Below are 19,108 nucleotides of genomic sequence, written 5' to 3' on the forward strand. Positions count from 1 at the left end.
TAATGGACTTCATTTCACAAAGCCTTTCCCAGTCATCAGTGAGTATCAGTTGGCACCTGCTGGTATATTCAGTGTGTGGTGCTGTCTCTCACGGCTTGAGCTCACCATCACAGACGAGTTTCTCCCAGACTTACAGCTAGAGAGAAGCACATTTCCAGGACCATGAGCACCCTGGGGGCAAGGTCTGTTTCTTCCACCTTGTCCCACAGCATGAAGCTTGGGGGAAGAAGGGAAGGGAAGAACATTTCAGAAATACTTAGGAATTACAGGCCAAAACATTTCCTGCGGGTCAGTTTTAACTGCAGTGTTCTAAACATGGAACCCTGCATATAAGTGTAAAAACCCCTATCATTCAGCCCATGCTTTAAAACAGCTACTTGATTCAGTGGGCAGCTTCCTGATGAGATGGATCGGAGGTTGGTAACTGTGGCCGACAGGCCACATCTGGCCCACAAGCAGAGCTGGTGGGAAAAAGGTGCAACAGAAATCACACGTGGCCTACAGAGTCTAAAACATTAACTAACCCTATACAGAAAAAGTGTGTCAGTCCCTGCTCAAGTGTTTTGTGTTGAAACATTTTGTAGTACTTATTCAAGTCAAGGTTAAATAATGGAATGGCTGTGTAACAGCTCCCCTCGGAACTGACTCTCCTAAAGGTAAACTATAAACTCGAGATGGAAGTAGGTAGATAGACCAACAACCTACCACAAAAAACGATTCCATTAGCACAGAGATCTTATCACCCTTCTCGTAATAATTAAAATGATTTGACAAAAAATAGTAAATTCATAGATGACATGAACACTATCAAAAACTGTGACCTGATACTTTTTAGAGTGCTTACTCTCCCTCAGCAGAACGTTGACTATGAAAACCATATGCTGGGTGATAAATCTCATTACATCTAAAAGGACTGAATGCATACAGAAGACCTTCTCTTACCACAGTGAAATTAAATCCACTCAACAAAATATTTTAGAAAACCACGAATATTTAGAAATTAAACACTTCTAAAATAGCTCTTGGATCAAAGATGACATCACAAAAAGAATTGGAAAAATATTTTGAACTGCATAAAATTAAACCTCAAAATTTATAGAATACTGCCACGGTAGTGCTTAAAAGTCATCTTATACCTTTAAATGCTTACAGAAAAGAAGAAAAGCCTAAAATTGACCTAAATTTTTCTTAGATGACTATAAAAAGAGCCAAGTAGACCCCAAAGAAAGTGGAGGAAAGAGGTCGGGCGCACTGGCTCAGGCCTGTAATCCCAACACTTTGGGAGGCCAGTGCAGGCGGATCATGAGGTCAGCAGTTCAACACCAGCCTGGACAAACTGGTGAAACCCTGACTCTACTAAAAATACAAAAATTAGCTGGGCATGGTGGCACACACCTTTATTCCCAGCTACTCAGGAGGCTGAGGCAGGAGAACTGCTTGAACCCAGGAGGCAGAGGTTGCAGTGAGCTGAGACTGCCCCACTGCACTCCAACCTGGCCAACAGAGTGAGACTGTCTCAAAAAAAAAAAAAAGTAGAGGAAAGAAATGATAAAAATAAGAATAAATGAACAAAACAGAATAGAGAAAACTAACAAACCCAAAAGCTGGCTTTTGAAAAGATCAGCAGAACTGATACACACTTCATTAGATTAATCAAGGACAGACGGGACATATTTCCCATATGGGCAGGGAAAAAACTTTGGTTGTCACTACAGATCCTATGGACATGAAGACAACCAATCAGAGATGAAAAGGGGGCTATTACTGAAGAGCCTTCAATTATTAAAGGGATAAAAAGAATATCAACAACTTATGCCAACAAATTTACCACCACAGATAAAATGGAAAATTTCCTTTGAAGACAAATAGACAAAGCTCATTCAATAAGAAAAAGAACTTGATACTCACTTAAGTATTATCTTCTCACAAGGGAAACTCTAGGCCTAGATGGTTTCCCTGGGAAACTGTATCAAACATTTAAGGCGGAAATAACACCAATCTTGTCCGACCTCTATCAAAAAGAAGAAGAGGGAATACTTCCAATCCCTTTTAAGGGGCCGGCATCACTCTAATACCAAAACCTTACGAAGTCATTGCTGAAAAGGAAAATCAGAGGCAGCTTCGCACATTGGCAGTATCGTAGCCAATGAGGTGTATCCAAGGCACGACTTGCTAATTGAAAACTTTTCCCAATAACCCGCCATGACAACTTGAAATACAGTCGACATTGGCAATTTTTGGCAGTGTCTACGGAGACTGAATAAAAAAAATAAAAAAATAATAAAAAAATTTTTTTTAATTTTAAAAAATTTTAAAAAGGTAAATCTGGCCAGGCGTGGTGGGCCTATAATCCCAGCACCTTGGGAGGCCGAGGCAGGTGGATCACGAGGTCAAGAGATCCAGACCATCCTGGTCAACAAGGTGAAACCCCGTCTCTACTAAAAATACAAAAATTAGCTGGGCATGGTGGCATGTGCCTGTAATCCCAGTTACTCAGGAGAATTGCTTGAACCCAGAAGGCAGAGGTTGTGGTGAGCCGAGATCGTGCCATTGCACTCCAGTCTGGGTAACAACAGCAAAACTCCGTCTCAAAAAAAAATCTGTCTCATGAATATCAATGCAAAAAAAAATTATCAGCAACCTGAATCCAGCAATACACAAATAGGATAATATGACATAAACAAGTAGGGTTTATTACTGGAATGCAGGATAAATATTTGAAAACCAATCTATAATTTACAATAATAGCAGAATAGAGGAGAAATCCCATATGATCATTGCAATAGATACAGGAAAAAGCATTTGATGAAATCATCATAACACTCAGCAGAGAGGAATAACAGGGAACATCCTCAAAAGGTCATGGATGAAAAACTTACAGCTCAGTGAAATATTAGAGCTTTTCCACAAATACTGAGAGCAACACAAGGGTGCCGATCCATACTATTCTATATTGTTCTTGAAGTCCCAATCATTGCAATAAGGCAAAAATGAAGAGAAGAAACAAAGGCATACAGAGAAAGCATAAAGGCAGAAAAGAAGTACAACTGTTATCAGATGACTTTTTACACAGCAAATTCTAAAAAAATCTAGAAAACTACTGGAATAAGTTCACAAGACTGCAGAATACAAGGTTAGTATACAGAAGTCAACTGTCTTTTATATATTAACATGTTTTTGAGAGCACTTTGCTCTGTCACCCTGGCTAGTGTGCAGTGGCACAGTCACGGTTCACTGCAGCCTTAAACTCCCAGGCTCAAGTGATCCTCCCACCTCAGTTTCCCAAGCAGCTGGGACCACAGGCACATGCCACTACATCCAGCTAATTTTTTTTTTTTTTTACTTTTGTAGAGATCCACCTTGGCCTCCCAAAGTGCTGGGATTACCAGTGTGAGACACCACACCTGGCCAGAAAAGAAAATGTTTTCAAAATAGCAACTTCATAATAGTGTGAGATAACTGTTGAAAAGATATGTAAGATCTCTACTCTACAATCTCAAAACCTTGCTGATAGAAATTAACGATTTGAATAAATGGAGAAATATACCATATTCATGGATTAGAGGACTCAATACTAACATTTTAATTCTGCCTATTGATTTACAGATTTGATTGAACAATATCCAAGCAGACAGCAATGCCACAACCTAACCCACTGTTTTAAGTAGGTAAAGGACTGGAATAAACATTTTTCCAAAGAAGATATACAGATGGCCAATAAGCACATAAAGAGATACTCAACACAGGTCATTAGGGAAATGAAAACCAAACCCATGATGAGGAACCACTTCACACCTACTAGGATGACTGTAACACTTTTAAAATTCTCTATCAGAAAATAAGTGTTGGGAAAAGTGGAAAAATTGGAACCTTCATACACTATTAGTGGAATGTACAACAAGACAGCCTGGCAGTTAGTTCCTCAAAATGAAATGGTTTGGCAGTTCCTCAAAAAGTTAAATACAGAATTACCATATTGTCCAGCAACTCCACTCCTACATAGACACCCAAAAGAATTGAGAGCAGGGACTCAAGTGTTTGGCCACCTATGTTCTTAGCAACATTATTCACTACGTTAGTAACCAAAAGGTGGATGCAACCCAAATATCCACCAACAGATGAACAGACAAACACAATGTGGAATACACACACAATGAAATATTACCCTCCCACAAAAAAGGATGAGATTCTGATACATTCTACAACATGGATGAATCTTGAAAACATACTAAGTGAAATAAGCCATACACCAAAGACCACATATTTTATTACTTCATTTATATTCAAATGTCCAGAACAGACAAATCCATAGAGGCAGAATAGAGGTTATCAGAGGCTGGAAGTAGTGGGGGAATGGGAAGTTATTGTTTAATGGGTTCAGAATTTCTGTTTGAGATGATGGAAAAGTTTCAGAACTAGTTAGTGGTGATGGTTACACAACATTGTGAATGTACTTACTGGCACTATAATCCCAGCACTTTGGGAGGCTGAGGCAGGCAGATCATGAGGTTAGGAGTTCGAGACTCCCTTGACCAACATGGTGAAACCCTGTCTCTACTAAAAATACAAAAAATAGCCAGGCATGGTGACACGTGCCTGTAATCCCAGCCGCTCAGGAGGCTAAGGCAGGAGAATCGCTTGAACCTGGGAGGTGGAGGTTGCAGTCAGCCAATACTGTGCCACTGCATTCCAGCCTGGGCAACAGAGCAAGACTCTGTCTAGGGGAAAAAAAATGGCTAACATGGCAAATTTTATGTTTAAATTTTTTTAATCTGATAATCCCAGGTTTCTTAGAAGAGACCAACAATATTGAGATGGATTTTATGTAAGTATAAGAGCTAATACCATACAGCTAATTCTAAATTTTACAGAGAAATACAAAGTAACTACAATATTGAAAGCAATCTTGGAGATGAACAAAGTTGGAAAGCTCCATTCATCAAGACAGTAAGGAACTGGCAGGAGGACGAACAAAAAGCAGCGTAACAACAAAGATGGCTCAGAAATAGAGCCCCACTTCTACAATGACCGTGTTTTCAACAGCAATCTAATGGGGAAGGAAAAGTCTTTTTAACAAATGGTGCTGGAATACCCATATAGAACAAGTATCAGAAACCTGACCCATGCCACACCCCATACATAAATATTGAGAGGCATCTTTAAGTATAAGAGCTAAAACAATAAAGCATTTGGTGAAAAACACTGAAAATATCTTCATGATGCTGGATAGGCAAAGGTTTCTTGGGTCAAAGAAGGTAATAACAAAAGAATTGAAACTCCTCAAAATTCTGCGAATGAGATGACACCATAAAGAAAATGATTAGGCAAGCCACAAATTACAAAAATAATTTACCAAACATATCTGACAATGGACTAGTGTCCAGGGCAAAGAATTCCTGTCACTCAGCAATAAAAAAGACAATACATCCATACAATATTATTCAGTGAGGAAAGAAATTAGTTATCAAACCATGAAAAGATTCAAAAGAACCTTACATGCATATTATATTATATGAAAGCAGCCAATGTGAAGAGGGCACCTGCTGTATAATTTTATGTGACATTCTGGCAAAGGCCATAGTATGAAGACAGTAAAAAGATCAGTGGTTGCCAGAGATGAGAGAGGGAGGGAGGGACCAATAGGTGGAGCACAAGAAGTGTTTAGGGGAGTAAAACTATTCTGTATGATACTGTAATGGTGGCTATGTGTCATTACATATTTGTCAAATGTTAGAGAATTTCATCAAAAGCTTTTTTCCTGTATCTACTGAAATGATCATATGGGGTTTCACCTCTATTCTATTACTGTAAATTATAGATTGGTTTTCAAATATTTAACTATCCTTGCATTCCAGTAATAAACCCTACTTGTTCATGTCATATTATCCTATTTGTGTATTGCTGGATTCAGGTTGCTGATAATTTTTTTTGCATTGATGTTCATGAGAGAGATTTACCTATGATTTTCTTTTTTGGTAATGACTTTACAAGATTTTGGTATTAGAGTTATGCTGGCCTCTTAAAACGGATTGGAAATATTCCCTCTTCTTCTATTTGATAGAGGTCATACAACACAATCAATAAAGTCTAATGTAAACCATGAGCTATAGTGAATAATGCGTCAAAATCAGCTCATCAGTTGAATCAAATCTGTCCCACTAATGGCAGATGTTAATAAAGGACAAGTGAGGGATTAGGTGGAAGAGGAGGAAAACTCTTTACTTCCCATGCAGTGTTGCTGTAAGTCTAAAACTGCTCCCCCCAAAATCTATTAAAAATGTAGGAAGAAAAGAAAGCAATTCAAAAAAGGGATAATCCAGTTTTTCTTAATGGGCAAAAGATGTGTACAGATAATTCGCAAAGGAAATATATATAAATGGCTTAAATCATTAGTCATCAGGGAAACACAGAAAGAACTAAGACACCATTACTCACCAGAATGTGTAAAATTTAAAAAGACTGACAAAACCATGGACTGGTAAGGATGTGGAACTGGGAGTCTCATCATTACTGGTGGGAGTACAAAATGGAATGACTACATGAGAAAAGGTCTAGAAGTTTCTTATAAAACTAAACATCTATACATTTACCATCTCACCCAATTCCACTCCTAGGTATTTATCCAGGAGAAATAAAAACCCACATTTCTTTCGACTTGCACAGGAATGCAAAACTCCTATTGTGTGCTGTGTTCTGGAGAGGTTGCAGTCTGGTGTGGGGAGCAGAGCAGTGGCCAGCACAGCACAGTGAGGTGACAGAGCATGGGGGTTCTAATAGGAGGTGGACAGGGCACACAGCCAGGCGCTGGTGTTCAAACCAGGTGGAAGACAGAAAGCCATGAACAAGTGGCCACTATTTTACCCCAGTAATAGTTTATTTTTGTTGTGTCAAAACAGTGGACTCTTTACATTTATCATGTTATTTAACTTTTAACATATGCTTAAGAGATGGGCAGAATTTCTGCCACTGTATGTGGGATTCGAGCCTGAAATATGAATAGGTCACTTGCTCTCCACCAGTGTGATGGGCAGCCCAGGATCTGTACCCAGTCTGCTCCAGAGCCCAGACCTTTCCACAAACATTTTCCTCCTTTCTTCTTTGCAGTATCTTCACAACATTCTAATTTTTTTTTGTAGGGATGGGGGTCTTGCTGTGTTGCCCAGGCTCGTAATGAACTCCTGGCCTGTGATCCTCCCGCTTGTGCCTCCCCAAATGTCAAGATTAAGACGTTAGGCACCACACCCCACATCAACATTCTTCTTAACCACCATTTTTGTAAACCTTGTGGAGCCTCCATTTCAGTGACAATCCCATCAACAGCTGACATTTACCACCTTGGCTGACCGTAAGTCCAAGCCACAACTCGACAGGAATAGACTCAAAGTAGACATCATATCTCTATAGCAAGATGCATTTTCCACAGCCTCATGCCATCTTCTCAAGTCTCTCTGGTCCCAGGACATTCATTAACATGGCGATTGATGGCTGGAAGAACAGGAGCTGACAGCCAAAACTCCAGACCCAAAGAGAAACACCCCTCAATGACCTCTCCCCCATCAGCTGCTGCAAACCTGCCTGATCAGTCATGAAGCTCACTTGAGGAGGGACAATGACCATTAGGTCTCACCCATTCTTAGGGCTGTCAGTGTGATGTGACCGAAGTTGCTACCTGCAGAGCCCAGGAGAGGATCCTTTGCCTTCATCTGTCTCCCTGAAGCCCCTGGTCAGTGCCCTCTCTTGAGGAAGCCTCTGATCCCATAGCCAAGCACAAGTTCCAGGCCCATGGGCACCAACAGGATGGGACTCTGTAGGCGGGGAGCATCAGCTTGGTGCAGGTGCAGTTGCAAGTGCAGGTAGCTTAGTGACCTGTAGGCCAGGGACATAACCTGTGGACCAAATCGAGCCATTCAGGCGAGGCCATGCCTCCTTCCTGGGATCACAGGCACACAGCTCCTCACAGCCACTCCACACACACATACACACACACACACACACTTTTCAAGTCCCGTGAAAAATTTACCTGCATATATGAGCCACATGCTTGCCACATCCCGCTTACAGCAGGTCAACAGCACCTGAGTTCCTGTTTACTCAAAATGTCTTGCTCTGGAACTGGGCACAGGCCAGGCTGCCCATATGAGTGCAGGTCCACTCACCCACCGCTGGTCCACAGCCTGCACCAGGGCCTGGTCTTCCTCTGCAAGCAGGCCCAGGTGGCAGACACAGGTGGCGACCTGGAGTCAAGCAGGTGCCTTCTCTCAGGCCAATTTTCCATACCTGCCGAGAAGAACCACAAAAGACCTCCAAGCTGCTTGAGTTAAAGTCTCCATTTATTTTTATTTTTTTACAAAAATCCAATGTAAGACCATTGTGCTCATGACGAAAAGGGGTGGGGTGAATGGACATGACATGGATTCCAAAGAGCTTCCCCTCCAAACTAGGAGCTCCCCACTCTGTCCGGCACAGCTCCCAGAAGATCCCCTTCTCCCAGACAGGACCCCAGCAGGTGAGCCGTGGCCTGAGTTGCAGTCCACACAGAGGAGCCTTGCCTGGAAGCCAGTGCTCACAGTGGCCTGCAGAGCCCTGGGGTGGCATCACAGGACAGCCCAAACCAGAGAGCAAGCTGGCCACCTGGAGAGCGAGGCAGTCCCGCACCCTGCAAGCCAGGACAGGATGGCCAGGGGTGCCCCATGGAGAGCCAAGGAGACCTGGGGCCCATGGCACTGCTTTTCCACCTCACACAAGTCACAGGTCAGTGACTTTCCTGTGGTAAGAAGCACCTGACCAGTGATGCCACAGCCGCCTTGCTGTCTTTCACCGAGGAGGGCGTGCCCCTCAGTACCTGTCTGCAGTCCAAGCCTATGTTCCTTTCAGGGCCAAAGAGGGCTGTCCCTGTGGGAGGTTCTGGCACTACAGGCCTCCCTACAGCACATTTTGGAGGCATGTCACTTCAGCCCACTCTGCCCTTCCTGGATCCACCAGTGACACTCAGGGACCCAACAACTGGTCCCTAAAGGGACAGGCCCCAACACACAGACAGCCCCGGCTCACTGAATCCCACTGATGTCAGTATATGAGTTCCTCACATTAAAAGAAACCAGATAAAATAGCAGCCACAATAAAGCCCCACACACCACTCTCTTTGGCTCCCTGAGGGAAGGCTACTGCAGAAGCAATCGAGTCAGGAGTCCAGCAAGGGGCAACTAGAAAGTTCTGAGGAGGGCGCCTAGCCCCCACTGCTGGGCCTGGGCTGCTGGGAACAAAACCACACTTCCTACATGGCTGCCTCAGCAGGGGAGCTACAGACTGAGGCCGGGGGAACCTCAGGAAACACAGTCCTGGGAGCAGCCGGGTCCTGCTTGCCGATGGGGAGAGCTCCCTTAAGCTGAGCTAGAGTCCTACAGGTGGGTGGGAGCTACACAAGAGAACCCAGCTTCAAAGCAGTACTTGAAGAGGCCTCATGTAGTACAGGCAGGTCAGAGGAGAATGGATCCCGAGAAACAGAAGCACAGGATGCCAAGGTCTAGGGAAGACGGGGCTGGCTTAAGGCATGTGCATGACCAGGACAGACCTGAGCTTTTGTTCAGTTGCTAGAAACCTTCAGAGTCAATTCCACTTCCAGAAAGCAGGGCTCAAGAAAGAGAAGTCACGGGCTAATCCCTGACAAATGCCACTAACACCCTCCTAAGTTCCCCTACTGCCACCATCACCCCCAAAATTAGCTTATTTCCGTTTCAGCCCAGGGAACAGAATTCCAAACAGGGAGTGGAAAGTGGTAACACGGGCTGGAGTGCCTGTTCGACTCCAAGGCTGCATGTGAGCTTCCACAGCAAACCACGGCCTCCCACTGTTCCAGCACATACCAAACCTTAGCAGGTCCTACAGCCACACTGGCATTAGGGGTCCAAAAACCACTGGTAACACAGGATGGGGCTCCAGACAGAGGTGGGGGGGAAGGTGAATTTCACCATGGAATTATCCCAAGGCAGGCGCCTTGCTGTAAGACTTCCCGGCCAGCCGGGCGGGGTCCTTGAAGGACACTGGCTTGCTCTACACCAGGGAGAGGAGGCTGACCTGCAAACCACTCAGACCACAGCGACATGCACCCTGCTCGTTTCCTGTCCTAACTGAGAGACAGCATTTCAGTAAAGCCTGAGGCCCACAGCACGTCTTTCAACAGAAGAGGAGGACAAAAATAGCCATCTGGGAGAGCCGTCCTCAGGCCCTATTCCTTTCTCACTCTTCGCTTCCTCATTCTTCTCTCAAACAAAGGAGAAATGGGAGATCAGGGATAAGTACTGGGGCTAGCCTGGCCTAAAGATAAATCTTCAAAACCACTGGCCCCAGCAGCAGGAGGCTGAGAACCCACCAGGGTCAGGTGCTCCCTGGGATTCACTGGGAGGGGAATGTTGCGTTACAGGGTTGCTGACTGGCAGCGGAAAGGCAAGGGAACAGATCCACAGATCTTATCTCGCCCAGGCCCATAAGAGGGCCAAGTTCATCCCTTTCTTGTTTCTGCACACAGAGGGCCCTGGGGAGAATGGAAGATGATCGTTGAGGATAAGCCAGGGACACAAGGCCAGGACCGATCTCCACCAGAATACAGAACAAAGGAGCCTGCGGGGTCCCTCCCTTAGAGAAGCAAAACTCACACTCCCCAGCCAAAAATATATATATGTATGTGAGTGTGTGTGCATATATATACACGCACACATATATATATATAAATAAGCCTCGAATGGCAAATCTGAAACTTTCTCTTTTTAAATAATCATAATAGTTGTTACTGAATTTAAAAACCACAAACCAGCTGTCCTGGGCATATGAACTGTGTGAGTGACTCTGCAGAGTCCCCACAGTCCTCAGTGTACGCTATCAGTCAGTGCCCTGTGTGGGGAACCCCGGGGCCTCCGCCCAGGGCTCCAGGCCCAGTGTGGCCGACTTCAAGATAAAGGCAGCGGTTTTATTCCACTCTGCTGCTGCCCCTCCCAGTGGAGGGTCTGGGTCACCCACCCAGAAGATGTCCCCAAGGTCCTGTAAGGCCTAGGAACCTCGGGTGCCATCTCCCTCCCTCTCTGCCCATCCTCTTCCCCAGACTTTGTGCTGCCCCTAGATGAACTTGAAGCACTTGGTCTTGTCATGGGGCAGGCGCGTCTTGAAGAGCACAGAGTCCACCCTGAACTGCGTATACAGGAGGGGCATGTAGCCGTACACCTTCACAAAGAAGTTGATGCACTTGTGCCGCTCATGGAAGTGGGAGTCATCATGTGACAGGGCCTGAGGGCATCCTGGGCATCGGAATGTCCACCGTGAGGTCACCTGGAAACCAGAGACAGAGACAGAGTGTGAATTCTGGCTAATGCCAACAGAAACCTTGCAGCAGAGCCGATCCCCACGCCCCCATGGCCATGGTGAAGATGCCAATCCCCCAGAGGCAACATCCCTGCAGAGCGTGGCAGGAGCCAGGCCTCCTGCCTACCAGGTGTATCCAGAACATCGTCAGGTTTTCTGCCCAGACAGCCTACATGTCACAGATGCCAAAAGCCTTAATGTGTATAGTGTCAGCTGTCTCGGTAATTCTACTCCTAGTGTCTGCTTGGCTGCACAGCCACAGGTAGGTTCCAAGTTGTTCCTGTCATCATTGTTTTGAATTAAAATACTGAAGACTACCTGAAGAGGGGCTAGTCAAATGATTCTTGAATACTGTCCATAAAAAAGATGCTTAACTCCATTTAAATCCATGCGAAAGTGGTCATACTATAGTCATTATATATTATTCATTAGAAAATTTCTAACTAGGTATGAAGCGAGACAGCTTCATTACAATGTGGCAGGCCAAACAGCATAAAAACTCCTCAGTCCGGATACCTGAACAGGCAAGACGAAATACAGAAACCATCTCTTTAAATACAGGGCTGAGCCTGTAATAAGAACTGAAATCACCTGGTGATTAACCCCAGCACTTCGGGAGGACACGGCAGGAAGATCAAAACCAGCCTGCTAACATTTTAATCTTTTGTGGAAATGAGGTTTTGCAAGAACGCAAAACCTCATTTCCAAAAAAGATAAAAATGTTAGCAGGGCATGGTTATGTGCCGGCTATTTAGTGCAGTCCCAGTTACTTGGGAAGCTGAGACAAGAGGCTGCTTGAGCCCAGGAGTTTGGGGCTACAGGGAGCTATGATGGTACCACTGCACTCCAGCCTGGGTGATAGTGAGACCCTGTCACTCACTCACATGATGCATGCACGAATAAACAATGAATAATGAATGAATGAATGAAATCCTCAGAGGCCAAACAATGAAAAAGCAAATCCTTCGAGGTAGCCACAAACTTGGTTTTAGATGGGCTGGGGAAGTGACACCTCCAGTGCAGGCTTGGGGCCTCTGGAAACACTGGCTTCCATGGAAGGGAGCATGGAAGGGAGGAAGCCCCACCAAAAAACATGGGAAAGAAATTTCTTTAAATTTATCTCCTACTTCCTTAATTTTCTTTTCACCTAAGTCTGATCTTTTGATCCCATTTCACAGAGATTTTAATAACCATGATTTTCATTTTCGGTAGTTCCCTTCAGGGCTTTCCAATCTGTTTGCTCTTTCCGGAGTGATTTGTTGCTTTTTTATGTTTTCATGTTAGTCATTTTAAGCATACCTGTTTTATAGTCCATCTAATGGCTTCATTATTGGAATCCCTGGAGAACTATAACCTGTTTGTTGTATGTGTTCACTGTTGCTCATCATCAGCTGTTTCCTTGATGGCTGACTGGTAACTTTATATTTCAAGCTCATCTTCAATGAGGCTTTACCTATGAGTGTCCTGTATGGCCTGAAGTGGAGAAATTTCTTTTTCTTCAGTGGGAACTTCCTCTGCTGAGAAAAATTTCTCCTCATAACAGAGTTTTGGTTTTATTCTGTCAGACAATCCAAGGGTATCAATGACTGAGTCTAGTTTTCTTTTCTTCCCCCTCTGGGGACTCCCTATTTTGCTTAGGCTGGCCTCAAACTCCTGGCCTCAAGAAATACTCCTGCCTCAGACTCCCAACCTGCTGGGATTACACACTTGAGCTACCTCATGTGGCTCTAGGTCTAGTTTTCATATAGGACGAATCTCTAAACCCATGGAGGCTCAAAAGACTATTAAACATTCTCAACCTACACTTTCCCCCCAAAACCTGTCAGAGTCTAGGTTAAAATAAACAAGGTGCATGTCATCTCTCTGGGGCAACAGGTAGGAGATCTCCATTCTAATTCTCCGCCTTTAACAGGCCCAAAGGTTCTTCGCTGCTTCCAATGAGTGATAAAACCCAAGCCTGTAGACAACTAAGGTGAGAGCAGCCCCCATGGTGGCCTCCGTGATGCTGCCACACTTGCCACCTTGAGCTCTATTCCTCCTATCTGCTTCCTTTCTGGCAATTCTCTTACTTTATTAGCTCAACTATACACTGATAAAAGCAGTTTGTTACTTACAGTGATCGGGTTTTTAAATTACCTAGTCCACTATATTACAAAAACCAGCAAATTTACTATCAAGTTTTTAAAAAGCAGACTGCAAAACAAGTATATAAATTTAAAATATAAAAATAAGGCCAGTTGTGGTGTTTCCCACCTGTAATCCCAGCACTTTGAGAGGCCAAGGTGGGTGGATCATTTGAGCTCAGAAGTTCGAGACCAGCCTGGCCAACATGGCAAGACCCCGTTTTTACTAAAAATACAAAAACAATTAGCTGGGCATGGTGGCACATGCCTGTAATCCCAGCTACTCTGGAGGCTAAGGCAGGAGAATCACTTAAACCCAGGAGCCAGAGGTTGTAGTGAGCTGAGATCATGCCACTGCATTGCAGCCTGGGTGACAAATCAAGTCTACATCTCAAAAAAAAAAAAAAAAAGAAAAAACCATACACACACACACACACACACACACACACGTATGTGTGTGCATATATGTGTGTCTGTGTGTGTCTGTATATATATATATATGTATATGTATAAATAAGTAAGTCACAATAGGATACCAGAGAACCAAAAGAAATAAGCCAAAGGTTTTAGTACTTTTGATTTCTTTCTCCATGTCTGTCTTTTCCCAAATAATTTTAAAATTGTTATTTCTATTATAAATTGGAGGGAAAATTTTTAATTGAAAGACACATCCCATGACTTATAGCAGAAGAATAATCACTGTGTACAGCCAGTATTCACCATCAGAGCCCAGGTCCCGGAGTTTAAACCAGGAGGAGACAAAGGCCAGCACTGGAAGGGTGGCTCACCTCAGAACCGAGCCTCTGGGCAGTCATGACCTCCACAGGTCCCCTCTGGGGACCCACCTGTCTCCTCGCTTCTCCCTTCACTCACTGGCTGCTATCTTACAACCTTTCAGGGTCACGTCAACACTGAGTTACTACTCTTCCCACAGTTCCCACTGGAACAGGATGTGGAGGTCAGGAATCTTGGGAAGGGCGTTCTCAAACAGCATCTATGTCCAGTATTCCACGGGGCTCTTGCTGGACCTAAAAACCTTTCTCCTCATCCCAGACACCAGAATCCAACCCCAGGAGAAACACCCTCTAACCTGCTGCACATGATTCCATGCAACACAAAAAGTGACTTGATAACTGTCGCTTCCACGGAAGCAGAGGCTTCCAAGTGTTTTTAATTCTGTAATCCATCAGTAAAAAAAGGACTGAAGACTGCATCCCCAATATATATAGTCTCAAAACTTTCCAGGTGACTTTTTAATCTCTTATTCTGAATGAAGCCTATTTACATTCTGTGTTCTTCTCCTTGCAAAGGCAGCACATTATTCAAAGCAATAATATGACATTAACTCCCCATTCTTTAGTCAGCATGGTTAGGAGATTAACCTTACAGAAAGACTATCAATCATGCAAAGCAGTCAAACATCCCAAATTCAAACAAGGAATAGTCTGACAGTAAAAACTTGAGGTATTGAAAGCAAAACAAAAAAATTACTTTTGAACACAAAAGAGGACATATACCTGATACCTTTACAATTAGGTAAATAAAATATTTAATTCAAACTGGTTCTATATCGTGAAGTAAATAATTAGATTTGTAAGTTGAAGGAATTAACTAAGAGTTTGAAAACACTCTTAATTTCAGCCTTTGAATTTGAAAAGTCATCCCGATCTTGAATTCTTCATATATTCCCGAAAGATCAAGAAAATTCAGAGAGAATACTCAGTTTTGAAGTTCTCACTTGCTAAGAATCTTGTGTGCTATGTCCAGATTATTTCCATCTGCACTGAAGAGATAGCTTAGCTAATGAAACACTGGCCCAACAACGCAGTAGACAAACACACTTCAATGAAGATGAAAAATTCCCCATGTCTGTGCCTCCTCAGGTAAATGATGCTATTATCAGGTACCTAATCACTCAGATATTGCAATTTTCACTTCTGGTCTACTAGGGAGGCATAAACTGATGAATACATCTTAAATCAAGTCCAGTCCTGGCTATATAAGAAAGGATATATAAGGAATAGAAAATGGCACTCATCATTAATTGCTTTCAAAAACCTTTGCCTCTCTACCTCAAAGTCTACAAAGACTTTTCACTGTTTAATATGAGACCTACCACTGTACCTGGAAAACATACTATTTTTATATAAATACTTGTGACTATTATTTTTCACAGTTAAAAAAATCAATACATTATTTTGCTAATTTTTCTTCTCTTGTGAGGCTTTAACAGAAGTCTCGGCAATAGAAGGAAACCCTGGGACAATCAGGAGTAATGTTCTACCCAAGGGCCACAGTTGGCCTCCAAATGCATTTCTATCTTTGTTAGGCTTTGCTGCGTGCAACCAGCATCCTCTGGTGACCACTCTGCTTAGCACTAAAGATACAACTTCTTTTTCACTACGCTGCCCAAGATGGAGTGCAGTGGCTGTTCACAGACACACCCATAGCACATTCAGCCTTAAACTCCTGGATTCAAGCAATCCTCCTGCCTCAACCTCCTGAGTAGCTGAGACTACAGGTGTGTGCTGCTACACCCTGCTTCTAAAGATATGTTCTGACTATTAGTATATGGTGGTGCGTACTTAGTCTAGAATACAATTATCAACATCATTACTTTTTTTTTTTTTTTTTTTGAGACAGAGTCTCACTCAGTCGCCCAGGCTGGAATGCAGTGGTGTTATCTCAGCTCACTGCAATCTCCGCCTCCTGGGTTCAAGAAATTCTCCTGCCTCGGTCTCCAGAGTAGCTAGTACTACAGGCGCATGCCACCACACCCGGCTAATTTTTTGTATTTTTAGTAGAGACAGGCTTTCACCATGTGAGCCAGGATGGTCTAGATCTCCTGACTTCGTGATCCACCTATCTCAGCCTCCCAAAGTGCTGGGATGATAGGCATTAGCCATGGCACCTGAACAAATTTGCAATTTTATTTTTTTTTTTTTTTGAGACAGAGTTTCGCTCATTTCCCAGGCTGGAGTGCAATGGTGCAATCTCGACTCACTGCAACCTCTGCCTCCTGGGTTCAGGCAATTCTCCTCCCAAGTAGCTAGGATTACAGGTGGCGTGCCACCATGCCCAGCTCATTTTTTGTATTTTCAGTAGAGACGGGGTTTTACCATGTTGACCAGGATGGTCTTGATCTCTTGACCTTGTGATCCACCTGCCTCGGCCTCCCAGCAATTTTTTTTAGTAGAGTCAGGGTTTTACCATGTTAGCCAGTATCGTCTCAAACTCCTAACGTCAAGTGATCTGCCCTCCTCAGCCTCCAAAATGCTGGGATTACAGCAGTGAGCCACTGTCCTGGCCGAACACAATTATTATTTATTCATGGCAATGACATTCATGAAAGTCAACTTGTTTCATAAAATTAAGTAATCTGCCTTTATGATAATAATGAAAATAAGACCTCATTAGTTTGCTGACCCTTCTAAGGACATGCGGTATAAATCTATGGAATAAACACAGATGAAGCACAGTCACAAATATTCATTTGAAGTGACAGATTCTGTAGAATTACTGGTTCTCATAACGTCTCCTTCTGTAAGGACTGAGCTATGCTGACCCTTACCAGCATGCTCTAACTTGCTGACAGAGCCCGCAATGATGACAGGAAGGGGGTGAAACCAGGTTTTCTGTGCACTGAGTGTACTTGTTAATTCCTCCAAGGAAAAAAAGAGAACAAGAATGTCTAGACTTCTGAGGGTATTTCTGGCTCTGAGGAAATAATTTATGTAGTACTTATGCGCCGGGCACTATTCTTTGAGCTTTATGTATATTAACTCAGAAATTCTTAAGGTTTTTGTTTGATGGACATCCCCTGCCCCTCTGGGCTTAGCAATCTGGTCAAGGCTGTAGACTCCTCAAAATAATAGTTTTAGATCTATAAACTGCAGTACATAGGATGACAAAGAAAACGAGTTACACTAAACACGGTGATAGACATGGTCTTTTACTTATGCATTAAATAACAAAATCTAAGAGAAGCGTAATAATGGCCGTGAATTCAAAGCAGTAACAAACAGAAACAATACTTTTTGCAGATACTGCAACATGTGATAAGAAGATACCTATGATTTTTACCGGTGACAAATCAGACAAATCAGTTACTACAAATACTCTTATGAATTATACAGCCTGTTTCAAAATTGAAGAAAATGCTAAACTCCAGTAAGAGACTAGTAAATATTATGATGCAACATCTTTCTAAACCTTCTGATTTCTCTCCATCTGCCTTTGGAATGAAGGGCCCCTGTCCTAACATCTCACGAAGCCCACAGACAATCCATTCATGAGGTAGCTAGTATTATCCCTATTGGACAAATGAGGACTCGGAGGTCCAGTGCAATTATGTGCCACGCGACTGCAAAGCAAGTGAATTAAACAATGCGCGCATCTGCAGCCCACCAGCATCAGGACCTCACCTTGATGGGGGGCTTCCGAGTGATGTGGGAGACAAGAAAGTTCATGGCAATGTCCTCACAGTTGATGTATTCATCCACCATGTCCCGGATGGCCTGGGGCATCACATAAGAATACAGGTAGGCGTAATACTGTCAGGAAGAAAAAGAACCACATGCTGTGTTAGAGGACACAGGCTGTTGGCTTTCAGATAAATATGCATGATTAGAGCGGCTGTTTGGGTGTGGTAGTAACTGGGAGGTATTACTGGCACTTAGGGACTCGGGCAGGGGATGCCAGACATCCTGACGTGCAGGTCTTCTGCAGTGAGGAATTATCCCATTCAAATGCATCATCACCCTCTTCAGTAACAGAACATCATGTCATCTCCTTGGTACCACAGCTATTTTGAAATCAATATAAAGATTTGTCAAACTAGGTCAGACACTGGTTCAGTTGAACACTATTTTATCTCTAACAACGGCAAAAGAAAAAAAAAAGGGGTAACTGAGGGGAAAAAAAGCCTGGTTATTTTCTCAGACCTCAATAAATCACAGAACCATGAAGCACACCATCCCTCGCTGCCTTCCACAGAGATTCTTGAGTCTGGTCACTTCTCACTATTGGCCCTGGTTATTCACTGCTCCTAACCCCCTCTTTATCTCTTGCCTGGATTGTCCGCATTGGCTCCTAAATATTCTTCTCCCTGCTGCCGGATTCTCTTCCCCATGTGCTAGTCCCAGCACAGCAGGTGACTGTGTTAACACTCAAGCCAACTGAACATGTCACCCCTTCATTCTAAAGCCTCCAAGCCTTACCCTCTCAGTCAGAATAAAAAGCAAAATTCTTTTGTAACCACTTTTCACAAAAAAAAAAAAAAAAACTTTTAAAAAGGCAAAGTTCTCAGACTGTTCTACAGGTCCACAGAGGGAAGAGTTGGAGCCACTCACACCTGCTCATGAATGTCAATTGCTACATTTTTAGAATGTTGTGAGCTTGTTGTTAAACATAGCCATTATTAAAGATATAATTATATAAACTTCAAATTAAGCAAATTAAAATTATATTACAAATCCATGCAATGAATACTTTAAACTCATTACTTCCTAATTCATTATATCTTGAGGTTACTTATATCTACTGTTGACGCTGAAAATACTACATAACGGTGTACAACTGTACATCTCTTTCCAAATCCATGTTCAGTGGCTCATGTTAACTTCAAATCAGCC

The 19,108-nt window shown here is 43.3% G+C and overlaps 1 protein-coding gene and 1 non-coding gene across 14 annotated transcripts in view; one reads left to right on the top strand and one right to left on the bottom strand.

Annotated features, from left to right (window-relative positions):
• Window positions 1-2,117: 2,117 nt before the first annotated feature.
• Window positions 2,118-2,256, top strand: LOC118146960 (U4 spliceosomal RNA). The gene has a single exon (XR_004733145.1). It is a non-coding gene; the product is annotated as a U4 spliceosomal RNA (small nuclear RNA).
• Window positions 2,257-8,312: 6,056 nt separating this feature from the next.
• EXTL3 (exostosin like glycosyltransferase 3) overlaps window positions 8,313-19,108 on the bottom strand; it is a 133,139-nt gene continuing 122,343 nt past the window's right edge. For all 13 annotated transcript variants that reach the window (XM_035269651.3, XM_017963658.4, XM_078347114.1 and 10 more), the window contains 2 exons: window positions 17,900-18,028; window positions 8,313-11,319 (listed from right to left, as the gene is read on the bottom strand). In XM_035269651.3, the coding sequence (XP_035125542.1) occupies window positions 11,110-11,319; window positions 17,900-18,028 (339 nt within the window). In that variant the 3' untranslated portion in view covers window positions 8,313-11,109. The remainder of the gene's footprint in view (window positions 11,320-17,899; window positions 18,029-19,108) is intronic.

This window comes from Callithrix jacchus, chromosome 13 (genome assembly GCF_049354715.1).
Source record: "Callithrix jacchus isolate 240 chromosome 13, calJac240_pri, whole genome shotgun sequence".
NCBI lineage: Eukaryota > Metazoa > Chordata > Mammalia > Primates > Cebidae > Callithrix > Callithrix jacchus.